This window comes from Corythoichthys intestinalis, chromosome 19 (genome assembly GCF_030265065.1).
Source record: "Corythoichthys intestinalis isolate RoL2023-P3 chromosome 19, ASM3026506v1, whole genome shotgun sequence".
In the NCBI taxonomy this organism is placed as follows: Eukaryota; Metazoa; Chordata; class Actinopteri; order Syngnathiformes; family Syngnathidae; genus Corythoichthys; species Corythoichthys intestinalis.
Window position 1 is genome coordinate 4,045,310 of NC_080413.1, and position 14,505 is coordinate 4,059,814.

The window sequence follows — 14,505 nt, forward strand, 5'->3', positions numbered from 1 at the left end:
TGTTTAACAACGGATTTTCATCACAGAGAAAATGCAGTGTCCTCAATACTGTGAGCCGGGGCTTTACGATTTCCTCATTTCTTTGTTCTTGCTTGGAAAGCTTGGCCAAAAGTGCTGAGCAACGTTACGGGGGAAACGGTTACTTTTAATCCTGTGGTAAATATGTTTAAAAGAATTTAGTCACAAGTCGTTGTTCGCTACACTCAAACGCTGCACTCCGGGAGTCATGAGGGTTGAACGACCGTATCTTTCGGAGTATAAGTCGCACTTTTCTCAAAGTTTTGCTGGGCGGATTTGTGTTTTTTTTTTTTTCCTCCCCAGGCTGGCTGGGTGGGGGCCGTGGCCCTGGTTTGGCGCCCACGTGGCGTCTCCGCTCGTTTGCGTGGCTGTCGCGCGCTTGGTGGGGTTGCGTGCGACTGGATGTGCTAGGGCGCGCTCGGGTAAGGGGGTCCCGGTGCCGGGATTGGCGATGGGGCGTTGTAGGGTCGGTCGCCAAGGGGCTTACACTCACAAGGGATTCACACAATTACTGGGTTCTAGATCACAGAGCTGATTTGTGTACACTCTACCCCTTTCAATAATTTAGCTTATAGACTCCACCACCCCCGTCCCCCTCTTTCCCTGGTCAACAGACCCCCCACATGCTGTCAACCGGAAAATACATCTAGCTGACGATAGCACCAACATATTAGTAGTTAGTGTAGAGGTTCAATGTATTTCTTGTTGTTGTTTGTGTTTCTTTTCTTTCTTGTGTTTCTTTTCTTTTTTTCTGTTCCCCCATAACCCCTTCCTGTCCGCTGCTTTGTCATAATAAACGAAGTATGTTGAATGATCACAATGGGAGTATGTCATATTCTCAATGTGAAACATTAATACTGGGCACTCAGACTTCCATTCCCCGTGTCAAACAGCTGAACAGGACAGGTTTAAAAAAAAAATTTTTTAAATAAATTAATTAATTTAAAAAATCAAATGAATTGGTTCTGGAAGTAGTTTCTTAACTTAAAAATTCTGTAAGTAGAGACGCATTTTCCAGCACAAATGAAGCTCAAACAATTGACACCATTTTTATATAAGTTTGTATCTGATGGGTGGCCAACTTCACGGAGGTCGATTCCACCTCTCACTATCATAGTCCTCGCAATGCTGGTCTCTTCCCAGCCTCCGGCTGCATCACGAGCGCCGCCGCGTATTGTTCTTAAGCACAACTGTATCACATTCTGCCCGTCATGCTGTTTTAGAGCGGATCCCGCTTCCTCTATGGGATTTCCTCCACACTCGCTGATAATGTATCATCTCTTCCCCCAAGGCCGGGCCTCCGTGACCTTGTCTTCTTCGGCGAGGGCGTCTTAAACCAAAGAAGCCCCATCCTGAATAGGCCGCCCCTTTAATGTCATCGGTGAAATATGAAGTCATTAGGCGATATTAAAACACTGCTGACAAACTAATTAACGGGGGACATTAAACAGGGCGGCCTTGATTAATCCGCTTTAACGATTTCTTTTTTAAAGTGGCGACGCTCAAAAATTAATACACATTTACCGGTGATCTTAAGTTAGAAAAATAGACTCCGGTGTGTATCGGGCCTCAAGGGCGCGCTAAAGTCGCCGTTGCTCTTTTACCTTCCAAATGTTCTCCCGCGGGTTCTTTTTTTGCACTTGAGCAAAAGTCAAACGCTTGATGTACGATGTTTTGACAACTGCTTTCAATGTTTTCCATTACGCGACGCAGCATTATATATACGTGACTTTCAAAGTCATCATTAGTGTTGCTATCATCAGTACCGTTACAGCTCTAAGATATGTTATCGGTATTAGGGAGTGGGAAGAAATAGTGTACCGGTGTTGTGCGGTACCTTCTTTTCGAGATCTAGTTTTGGGTCTGTTTGCCCTACGAAAGATGACTGGCAGCTACGCACAACGCCATTTAAAAAAAAAAATTGTCGCCCTTTCCTAGATAATGATAGATGTCCGATCTTGTGGCGTCAAATTATCTTTTTGCTGTGAATTTCGGTGAGTTTATCACTGGTAGACGTCCAATCAAAGGCTTAGGTTTGCATAACACTAGGGGCATAACACTAGCAACTTTTCAGGATGCTCATGCATGACATAATGAGTTCAGTATAAGGGTCATATATATTGTCTTCCCATACGTTGTAAGGATAGAATGAAGCCTACCATTATGAAGTGAATTATTTTCATTATGTTCAAACTTACATTTACCCCTTTTCCCTTGCTGAATTCGCCGGTCCATATTTTTCCCCTCAAACGAACGTTCAATTGGCTGATGACTTGACCCACCCCCGGCACACACACACGCACGCTCACACACAGCCCCAACAAAAATAAATGTTGACTACATGCTATTCCTTCGCCCCCTTTGAAGAAAGGGATATTAAGTATTTTTTGGCCAGCAGCAGCCACTGTAAGTCATGTAAAAAGATGTCAGTGTTGTGGAGGTGGGGAACACATCTTTTGCTCCTGAAAGTCTGACCTGCATCAGAGTTAGCATAACATTAAAATGTGTGAACTTGCTAACCTGCAAAGCTCGTGTAGGTTGCTGCTTGGAGAGAAGTGTCCTTCTGTTTGTGTTTTCTACTGTAAACGTTAATTAAACTGTGAGAAATGTAGCGAACTCTGCTGGAAACTAAAGAACTAGAATAACGTGAGCAAGAAGCTGCTTAGAGAGGGAGAGGGGTGCTGCATAACCTCATGTGGTGTTAACATACACACAACATAATCATCATTAACTATGTATTATCGTGATCGACGTAATGAGCACCCCTGATTTAGCGTATCAAATAATTAGGTTCATATTAGTGAGAAATGTAGCCCTGACCCCTGTTCATCCCAATCTGTTTGGTGTTATTAATGTCCTATCCCGAGCAAAAAGTGTACATGCAGGTTATGCTTTTATATCGTCCCTACCAATGTTGAGATCAAACCTACGCCCTTGCTACAATTAGTAAGTGAATTATTTTCATTATGTTCAGACTCCCTTTTCACTTGCTGAATGTGCCGGTCCAATTTCCCCCCCTCAAACGCACGTTTGACTGGCGGATTACGTGAACCCCCCGCGACACACAAGCACACTCACACAGCCCTGACAGATTCATATCGACAACATGCCACCCCCTTCGTGAAGAGGGATATTAGACTTTTTTTTTTTTTTTCGGCCAGCAGCAGCCACTGTAAGTCATGTAAAAAGATATCAATATTGTGGAGGTCAGCAAAACACCGCTAATTTTGACAGTGAAAATCCCACCTGCATCACTGTTAGCATAACATTAAACTATGTGCACTTGCTAATCTGCAAAACTACGGTGGTCAGATCATGCTCCAAAAGGAACAACCAAGTCAAGCTCGCCGTCCCTCATTTGGATCTTTTTTGCATTATGTGCATTATGGTAATCCAATGCAGTGGCTTCAGAGTGCTAGTCCCTTTATCTAAAAAAAAAAAAAAAAAAAAAAAAAAACGGGGAGCTATCCAAAAATGGGTCAATTTCAGGGGTATACTGACATGAAAAATAATCTGTGAAATGAAATCCCACATCAAAATTTGGTGCTTTGGTTCAAGGATTGAGGTAGTCTTGTCATTAATTTTGTCCCAAATCACTTTTAGATTTCAATACTTTAGTTTGAGTCAAGGGGTGCTTCAGTGTCCCCCAGAAGTGAACCCATTCATGGATAGCTCTCCGTTTTTTTTAAATAAAAGGACGTGCACTTCAAAATGTTTAGTAGTTTTTTTAAACAAAGGTTTAAAACGTTGTATCACTTGAACCGATACAGATTTATTCTGCGTTGATTATTTAGCCTATCAATTAATTCGGTTCATATTCGTGAGAAATGTAGCCCTGACCCACATTCAATAAACTGTTTGGACTTATTAATGTCCTGTCCCCAGCAAAAAGTGTACATGCAGGTTATATTGTCCCTATCAATATTGAGACCAAAACTGCGATCTTGGCTGAAAGTCCCTCACATTTAAAATTGGACGTCTCGCACCGTCAATGGCAGCCAAATAATAATTAGAGACGTGATTCCGAAATAAAACTGAGTACTCGTGACTTTTTGAGTAGACATATTCGCGTAAATGGCGCCCTCAAGTGGTGAAAAATGTCAACGATTTGAAGACAAACCACTGCTATCACGAGTTTATTTTTTTGTCCCTCGGTTGTTTGTTTGCTTTTTGTTCATCCTTTGCGTGGACCATGTGATAATTTACTAAATAATTAAACAAAAAATGCAAATATACACACCAATATGTTATTATTATGGACAAAGCCCCAAAAAATCTTACAGGAAGTCGTCACCCAAAATACGTGACGCCATTTCCTGGACGGACAGGACAACCGCTGCATTCACACTAAAGCAACAACGACGGATGTAAATATAAAACAAACATAAAAGTACACATTTAATGTTTTAAGTTGTACTTCAACACGATATGTTATCGGCTAATAAGTATTTAATGGGACGTTTTTCGTTTGTGTAGTACAATGTAATGGCTCACGTTTGCATGCGAGCGTGCTAGCGAGGGTTAGCATCGATAGCATCGAGTCTCGGGCTGAATGTGAGCACAAAGGCGGTGACCCGCTCGTCTCAATTCGGAGTCATGTATCCTTCGTGGGGGAACTATGGTGCGCCCCCGCCTCAAAACTTCCCGGGGCCCGGCCAGCGGAAGATGCCGGGGGGAGGCCACGCCGGGCCGCCGTCGAGTTTCGGCTGCATGCAGGCCCCGTCGAGCGGCTCCATGTTCTCCAACCTGCAAGAGCAGCATCTCCAGCAGATGCAGCAGCTTCAAATGCTGCACCAGAAGCAGCTTCAGAACGTTCTCCATCACGGTAGCGGTATGGGACCCCCCAGTGGATACTCGGCGCCGGCGTGGCAGTCGGCGGAAACGGCCCCGATGGATCGCGGGGCCGGGATGCAGGCTCACATTCAAGGAGACACTATCGCGAACAAACCGGACCATTCGCAGCCTCCGGTTCCCACGCAGCAGCACAAGATTGAACCCCAACCGGCGCCTCCTCCCCCGGATCCAGCTAAAGATGCAATGGGGATGGAAGCAGTCGGTAAAGACGAAAACTCCAGTTTGCCGGTAATTCCAACAAATGTATGTTAATTGTCAGTCAAAAAAATGATAAAAGAGGAGGCAAGAGTTGTATTGTGTAATTGAGTTATTGACGGCGATAGACGTCCAATCGAGAGGCATCAGCCAGCCTCAGTTCCAATGGACTGGACCAGGGGTCTGCAAGTCCGGTCCTCGAGAGCAGCTATCCAGCTTTGTTTTCCACTTGCAGACCCCTGGACTAGACTGATGAACGAATGTTTAGACTTTACTATCAGTTGACGGGGCTCGGGGCCTGTCTGTAGGGGGCCTATTTTCAAAAACTTCAAATATTTTCAAAATCAAAGCCGCTAGCGACCTAAAACCAAAACAGGCACCCCTCAGGAATATAAGCGTCTCCATAAGCAGTGACATAAAAAAATCAAAGACGTTCTCTAATAAAATTCCGATACCCTAATTTTCGGATTGTAAGCCGCTACTTTTTTCCTTCATTTTGAATCCAGCAGTTTATAGTCCAGTGCTGCTTATTTGTTAGTTTATTTGGGTTAATCGGTAAAACTATTTGATAGCGGTGTCATAATTATGTCATGACACTATCATAGGCATTACTGAACACTTATGACTGGCGTTGGGCATCGATGGGAACCGGTTCTAACACTCCGATGCTTCCGGAATCGTTCGAATTTTAAAATTTCAATTCCTTGTTTCGATGCCCCGACAACCGAGTGGAAAAAACTGCTCGAGTTAAAAGACGAATATTTATATACAAGTTAAAATTAGTCCTGTGAGAAGTTCATTTAATTAAAAAAATCGTCGAGAAGTTAAGACTTTAATATAAACAATGCATTTTTTTTTTACCCTGCATTTTTTTATACCCTGCCTCTTAAAAGAATCTGAATCGAGAATTGTTTGGAACTGGAACCCAAACATGGAATTGGAGCTGGTATCGTTCAATGTCAAACGATGCCCATCCCTACTTATGACCGATGTCATTATGTTTCATCTGGCAAATGACCTCATTAATTCCATTTATGTCCATCTTGGATCTTACTTTTGAATGCAAAAGTAAGGTCATTTGCCGGATAACACTAATTGACATCTGTTATACGTATTCACTAATGCTCTTGACGGTGTCATGTCATATTTATGATTGTCTAATGTCAGTCTTATGATCTTACCAAGTACCATAACTATCTTTTAATGAAACAACTGGAACAGTAACTGAAGAAATAATTAGCACAGAACATGAATTTTGATTATTTACATCTGAAGCGCTGCAATGCATGCTACGAGGGAAAAAAAACCGTGTCGACAACAGGTGGCAGCAGAGGTTGGCTGTCTCCCCTAAGGAAGCAGTGATTGCCAAATGAAGCTTCTTTGAACCAATTGGCTACAATGCTTCATGGTGGCTCATTTGGTCTTATAACACTCGTATGATGCAGCTGTCAAAATGTTACGGGTTAATCTCTTTTGGTGTAAACATCCCATAATACATTGAGGACAGCTGCGGCTTGTTGTCCAATGCGGTTCATCGATGAACAAAGGCCGTTTTTGTGCCACATTTGGTGAGTGGCGGATTATAGTCAGGTGCGCCTTATAGTGGGAAAATTACGGTAATGAAACAATTGGAGCAGTAACTGAAGAAATAATTTGCAGAGAACACGAATTTTGATTTTTACATCCGTAGCGCTGCAATGCATGCTACAAGGCATGTTGGACGACATCAGTGTTAGCGGCAGATGTTGATTGTCCCCCCCAAGGGAGCAGTGATGGCCAAATGAAGCTTTTTGAAGCAATGAAGCTTTGCAGCCAATTGGTTCAAAGCTTCATGGTGGTTCATTTGACAGTCGTATAGGGCTGGGCGATATGGCCTTAAGTACGTATCACGATAAATTGAGCAGATTTACCTCGATAACGATAAATGACGATAAATTCGCCCAAGCAAACTGTTATATAATTTGAAAATTTGAATCAATGCATGGAATACAAATTAACAGTTTCTCGTTAAATTTATTTACCAGCTTTCAATTTAACAATTGCACATGCAGTCTAAACATTAAGTATTAAAAAAATCTTGTAAACAATAAGAATTCTTGTGTGAACATTTATAACAGCTTGTATGACTTGAAAAATATCATCTCTTGAATTTCATTAAATTCATTCCGCATTGTTATACACTAGATAGTGGCATACGTTTAGATATTTAGAATAGATACAAATACGACACATCCACCCGCCCCCCAGAAATTATACTTAATTAAAAAATAAAATGTTTCACAAACCTTTCCTTTCTTTTATTCAGCTCAATTATTTACATCTTATGATTTTGGAAATCCTTACAGTATGCAATAAATAATATTCCTGTTCCCAAGCACTGTGCTTACTGTACTGTAATTTTTACAAAAAATAAACAATACAGTTACTCCCTGTCATCTAGGACGAGCCACTTACAAGACTAGCATTGTCGTGTATTACAAATACTGCTTTGAACACATCTTCACAGACAAAAGCAATGACACAGGCTTAAAGAGGTCAACTTTAATTGTGTGAATCACACTTAATGACGACACGATCTCCTGGTTGAAATAGACGACATCCACTTACCGGTAATTCTATTGAAGATATGTAATGCTGAGGCAATTTGTCAACTTTACTTTTAAAAAGAAACGTGCACTGTTTATCCAGTAGATGGGGCTCTTGCAGTGTGTCAAACCGTGATTCAATTTAGGGCAATTGTCTTAAAAGTGGTTCATTGTTTCAGAAAGCCTCGGTTTTTCCATCCCTATCTGGAACCTGTCAAGAGTTTACTTAATGTCGGGTGAAAGTTTGGCGAAGCTAACTTAAGCCCGACTTCATCCCGTTTACTTGTAGCGTTAGCAGCTAGCGTTAGCAGCTAGCGTTAGCCTACCGGGCTTCTGTTTGATTGGCTTCCTGAAAACCATGTGACTCCCAATGTAAGCACACTGTCTGGTTTCTTAAAGGGGAATGAACATAGCCGAACAACACAGAGTCAAAGCGGGATGAAAAGACTGTATTTTCTTCTTTTATTAAATTACCGAATTTACTGACATGGTCAAAATTACGTCGGTCATCGAGAAGAATTTCGGTAACGGTAAATTTTCGGTTTACCGCCCTGCTCTACAGTCGTATAATGCCGCTGTCAAATAATGTGTTTCCGGTTATTATCTTTTTGTGTAAATATCATAGCATAGTGAGGAAAGCTCTGTGTTACAGTCCGGTACGGCTTATCAATGAACAAATGCCGTTTTCGTTTCAAATTTGGTGGGTGGCGGGTTACAGCCAGGTGCGCCTCTTATAGTGTAAAAATTATATAAGTTTAACAAACAAGGGCTACAAAATTCTCAAAGTTTACGCTAGATTTACAAAAATCGCCAAATGCAGAATTAATCACCTATATTTTCAGGATCTATAGCAATATTTAACATATCACATAAGGCTTTGCCCAAAATAGCAACTTTAAACTTTTTGATTTAGTACAACTTTTCAACAGCTAATAAATCCCTCACTTTTCACATCAGAAACTTAATACTTGAGGAAATCATGCAGAATCATCTTAATTTTACTCAACAAAAGCAAAATTTGCATTTTTCTATTTACAATCACAACTTATTTAGGTTGAATTCTGGTGTTACTATTGCCTCAGCACATCTTGCCGGCTATCTGGCCATAGTCATTTTTTTAATTGAAATGTTACATGAATAAAACACGTAAAAGGCGATATTTTTTTTTTTGTATGGATTAGAGCAGGGCGGTAAACCGAAAATTTACCGTCACCGAAATTCTTCACGATGACCGACGTAATTTTGATCATGTCGGTAAATTCGGTAATTTAATAAAACAAGAAAATATAGTCTTTTTATCCCGCTTTGATGCTGTGTTGTTCGGCTATGTTCATTCCCCTTTAAGAAAGCAGAGGGTGTGCTGACATATGGAGTCACGTGGTTTTCAGGAAGCCAATCAAACAGAAGGCCGGTAGGCTAATGCTAATGCTAACGCTAAAAGTAAACGGGATTGAGTCGGGCTTAAGTTAGCTAAATTAGCTTCGCCAAACTTTCACCCGGCATTAAGTAAACTCTTGGCGGGTTCCAGACGGGCTTTCACCCGCTGTCCTCCCTGGTTCTCACGATATTAGGAGAGGATGCTTTCAGTGCGTTCTTCTGGTAGCCAAGCCACATGCTAACGCTAGCAGCTAACAACGGCTACAAATGAACGTGAAAGAGTCGGACAGCGGCTCTAACCTTGTCGAAACGGCTGAAATTAATGAGTGGACTGGGCACGGACTTCATGTAGAAATCATCATGTCGCGTTATTTGGCATCTCTGTGTGAAGCGTTCATGATGGTAAAGCACTCAGCATAAAGTAGCCTAATCCAACAGTGAAGCCTATATATAATATGACAGTTTAATGGCCACAGCTATTTTTCTGTATGTGTTTGCTTTATTCTGCCATCATAAAACCTTAAATGTTTCATTGGCATCAGAGCAATACAGCTTTAATCTGGTTGTGTATGTGTGGGGGGTGCATGTATTAAAAATGTTTCGTGGAAAACAAAAAAAAACTGAAACCTTGACGTAAACACTTGTGTTGAACAATTATGTCACAGCAGCCATGACCAATAAATTGTCTGAAGTGTACTGTTAAAGCTGCAAGTCATCTGTGTTAGAATGACATGTTTGCACAGTCATCATATTGATTTTTATAATGTTGTACATTTTCCAAGTCATACAAGCTGTTATAAATGTTCACACTAGAATTCTTATTGTTTACAAGATTTTTTTTAATACTTAATGTTTAGACTGCATGTGCAATTGTTAGATTGAAAGCTGGTTAAATAAATTTAATGAGAAATGGTTAATTTGTATTCCATGCATTGATTAAAATATTCAAATTTTATAACAGTCTGCTTGGGCGAATTTATCGTCATTTATCGTTATCGAGGTAAATCTGCTCAATTTATCGTGATACTTACTTAAGGCCATATCGCCCAGCCCTAGTATGGATACAGAAATGTCAAAATTACTACTTTTTTTTTTTTTTTTTTTTTCAAAAATACAGGCAGTTGGCAAAAAATTACCTGATTATTTGACTGTAAAGTTACGCTACTGTGTATAGATAAAACATGGCGACCATCACAAAACAAATCGCTTTTTAAGTTGAAAATCCTTGTAAATAAAGACGTACATCCTGGAATTTCTGTAGATATGAACATGGAACAGTCTAGATTCTAGGTTAAAAAATAAAAAAACTGGCAGTTATTCATTTTATGCAAATATTTAAAGCTAAATTACAATGTTGTTTAATCTAATGTGGCGGCCATCACAAAACAAAGAGCTTTTTAAGTTGAAAATTCTTGTAAACAAATGCGTACGTCCCGGAATTTCTATAGATATGAATGTAAAACACAATAGACTCTTGGTGAAAAGCAAAAAAAAAAAAACGGGCAGGAATTCTATAGATATGAATGTAAAACACTCTAGACCAGTGGTCTCAAACCGGTCCTCAAAGGGCCGCAGGGGGTACTGGATTTCATTCCAACCAAACGAGACAAATACCTTTTCACCAATCTGGTTTCTTACAAGTGTAATCAGTTGATTGCAATCAGGTGCTGCTTATGTTAGTAGAAACCTCATTGGTTGAACTGTTTGTGCTGGATCTGTTGGAACAAAAACCAGGACCCACTGCGGCCCTTTGTGGAGTCGGTTTGAGACCGCTGCTCTAGACTCTTGGTTAAAAGCAAAAAAAAACAAAAAACGGGCAGATATCATTCATTTTACATAAATATTTCAAGCTAAAGTGCATGCATGAAGATATGTTATACAATAATTACCTTGAATCCTCGACTAAATCACTCTTGAGACACTCCTGCCTGCTTTTATTTGTCATGCGTCCTTTTTCCACCTAAATCCGGCGCTTGAACTCAGCTTGTGTTTGAGTTTATCACAGTGAAAGCCAAACGCTCTGCCAGGGTCGGCCCCCAACGGGCAGGTGTGGTGCAGCGTTTATGGGAGCTGTTTTGTCTACTGATGGTGACGGCTATGGTTTAGTCGCTCCTCAGTCAAAATGGATTGGACGTCTATGTGACGCCTTAGACGAAGCACGGCCTTGGGTGCCATTTAAAGCGTAATACAGAAATCATAAAAATACAGAGATGGTAAGCCTGAATGATATATCGTATAAACATCGCCATCGCGATGTGCGCATGCGCGATAGTCCCATCGCAAGGACGTGCGATAGTTTTTTTGTTTTTTTTTTCCAATCCACAAACCTTTGATCTGCTTCATTCGCTCGCACAGCCTCTCTCACCCCCTTTCCCAGCTCTCAGTCACTACGGCACTTGCTTATTAAAGTTAACGGTGGCTTTGATCTGGTCAAAGAAGTCTGGCAGCAATCTGTCAATCAGTTTCTGCAAAGGAGCGTGGGCTGGAATGAATGTGTGTGTCTGTGGGGGGAGAATGTGGTGACGTTCGAGACATAAACGCCAGAAGTGATTATGAGGCGTTTGTAATTTCTAATTGTCACTCCAAGAGTCACAGCCATGTTAGGTTATCAGAAGCATTTAATAAAGCCAAGCATTTTTCTACTACAGTACTTTATTCTTGTTTAAAAATGATTCAGTGGGACAGTTATGTGTAAAACTGATCATAATTATTCCATTTGAAGTGCTTAAAAAGCATTTATTAAAAAAAAAAAATATATATATATATGCACATTTTTAAAATCATACTTTGGGGGGGGGGGGAAGTGAGGAAAAAACATGTCTTATATGTATCTCTTTCCAGTGCTAGATCTGAATAAATACATTGAGCACACACACAAAAAAATGGGGGGTATGCGCTACTTCGCGGTTTTTCACTTATCGCGGCGGGTTCTGGTCCAAATTAACCGCGAAAAACGATGGAATACTGTACACTGTGGTCACGATGAGTCATCCAAAGTCTTTCCAAAGAGCTATTCAAGTCATTTAGTAAAAATGTCTTTTTTAAAAATATATATATATATATATATGTTGTATATATTTTTTAATATCGCAGTATATCGCAAACCTCCAAAAAATGGCAGCAATAGTTTTTTCCAATATCGTTCAGGCCTAATAGATGGCCAAGAAATGTAAGTTGAAGAATTAGGTAATATGTAAAGCTACCATGTGTACACCATTTAATAAACATGGCAAGCTCTACGTGTCTGTTTTAAAGTCCTCAAATGAAGAACCTTTCCATTTTTACACAGGATCAACAGCAACTTTGGTACCAACAGCATTTACAGAATCTGCAAAAGTTGAAGCAAGAAAGGGCCAAGCAGAACCAAAAGGAAGGCGAGCCCCCCAACAGCCAAGGAGCCCAACCTCCTCCTCCGCCCCCGTCAGAGCCACCCGCAGGTGCGCCACCTCCGCCTCCTCCAAAAGAGGACCAGCCTGCACCACCTCCGCCTCCAGAGGTGAGCTTTACCTCAATGCCTTATAGTCCCAGGTCCGCTCTACAAAATTTCCCTTTGGAACAACGATATACTTAGCAATTGTTGTGTTTCTGTGTTTAAGCCTGACTCTAAACAAGACCCGGAGGAGGCGGACCGTCTCCAGAAGCTACAGGCTGCAGCGGCTCAGTGGCAGCAGGTGCAGCAGCAGAGAGTCAGCTTACATTATCAGGCGCTTATGCAGCAGCATGAAAAACTTCAGCAGATACTCGAAAAGTATCAGCCGCTCATTCAGCAACCTCCAAACCTACAGGTAGGTGGAAAAAGCCTGTGGTGCCATTTTTTAAGACCCGTCGCCGCACAATTCAGGATCTTGATAAATCCGGCCCTAAATATCTTTTTTCAGGCAATGACGCCCGAGATGCAGCTCCGGCATTACCAAAGGCAGAAGCAGCAGTTCATCCCCCTGTTACAGGAATGGGAAGTGACCTTCAAAATGTGGTTTGAGCAGTTCCAAACATATCCGCACAAAGATCAGCTACATGATTACGAGAACCAATGGAAGCAATGGCAGACTCAGATGAATGCCACCAATGACCACCTTCAGGAGACGATCTCCGCTCTCACCGCAATTGTACCGTATGCTTCGATGCAGTATAACAATCCAGGTATGGGGCAATATGGCAGTTATCCCGTCCAAGATATGTCAGTGCCACCGCCACCAATCGCTCAACCACCAGTGACTCAGTCACAAATGGCCCAGCTACCCCCACCACTACCTGTGGTTGCTGGTGGTCCTACATCCCAAGGTCCACCACCTGGTCCCCAAACCGGTCCACCGCCGGGTAAGCCTCACACTCCAGCTTCTGTACCTCCACCCACTGGAGGCCCCCCGACAGAAATTGGACCTACGTGCCCAATGAATGTTCCGCCACCAAACTTCAACAGCATGGGGGGTCCAAGGTCAGTACTGGTATTTGTGACCATTTGTGATCAGCAGTGTTGGGCACGTTACTTTAAAAAGGTAATTAGTTATACTTACTCACTACTTCTTCCAAAAAGTAATTGAGTTAGCAACTGAATTACTTTATAGTAAAAGTAACTAGTTACCAGGGAAAGTGCTATTTCCGTTACTTTAAGAGAAGTTGTTGTATGTCAAAGAATTTGAAATTTTCTGAGCAGTATTCGAGTCAGTTGAATAGAGAAGAACAGACAGGTAGTTGTGTTATAGAACCTTGTAATATTTATTGCACCTCACCAGCAACAGATTTATCCTACACTTGAAGTGCAACAAAAATAAACATTATAATAAATCAGCAGTAAACAATATAAAGTGAGTTCAATAAATTAAATCTCACTCTCACGACCTGAGACAACTGGTCAAGTTTACATAGCCTATTGTCCTTCAAGTATTTTGTTAACAAAAGCCAATAATAAAAACATATAAAGTGAGTTGCTTACCACAGATGTCGACAAAAGCTTTGCCTCAGGACATAAATTACACTTTACATGCACGTTCTTTCCTTTAATTTCGACCAACTTGAAATAGTGTTTATATCTCCACCTCGTAAAGGACAAATTTTCCTCTGAATGCTCTACCATCATATCCCTCTGCATCTGTTTTGCGTGTGTGTGTTTGCCGCACACGCTGTTCCGGTTTGTTTGTGAAAACACCGGCTCTGATTGGCTTACCGTGACACATGACTCTAACCCTCATCCAATCACAATCGCTTCCATCGTATCTATCCAGGGGGTGCATTCAGGTAGCCTCGTCCCCCTACTCCTCTTGTCACCCTCAAAGTGTCTGCCATCCTCAAGATGGAAGCAGCATTCTTGCTGGCTGACAGTGGGGTATGGGAACGAGGCTAGCATTCAGGTGTAGCAAACACAGAAACATTAGCACGCTTTGGAAAGCATTCTCTAATGGCGCACCGCACGCAGGCCATTTTTAGACCGTGACGTCGCATCGTAAAGTGGAAGTAAAGCCGAAGTGGGACATTATAG

General features: G+C 41.5%; 1 protein-coding gene across 3 annotated transcripts in view; it reads left to right on the forward strand.

The window, feature by feature from the left end:
• The first annotated feature begins 4,322 nt into the window (after positions 1–4,322).
• Positions 4,323–14,505, forward strand: part of ylpm1 (YLP motif containing 1) — a 33,286-nt gene continuing 23,103 nt past the window's right edge. For 2 of the 3 annotated variants that reach the window (XM_057823497.1, XM_057823499.1), the window contains exons 1-4: positions 4,323–5,100; positions 12,319–12,525; positions 12,626–12,814; positions 12,908–13,464. In XM_057823497.1, coding sequence (XP_057679480.1) covers positions 4,615–5,100; positions 12,319–12,525; positions 12,626–12,814; positions 12,908–13,464 — 1,439 coding nt within the window. In that variant the 5' untranslated portion in view covers positions 4,323–4,614. Of the gene's footprint in view, positions 5,101–7,604; positions 7,677–12,318; positions 12,526–12,625; positions 12,815–12,907; positions 13,465–14,505 lie in introns of those variants that run through there. The other variant, XM_057823500.1, reaches the window with a different exon arrangement.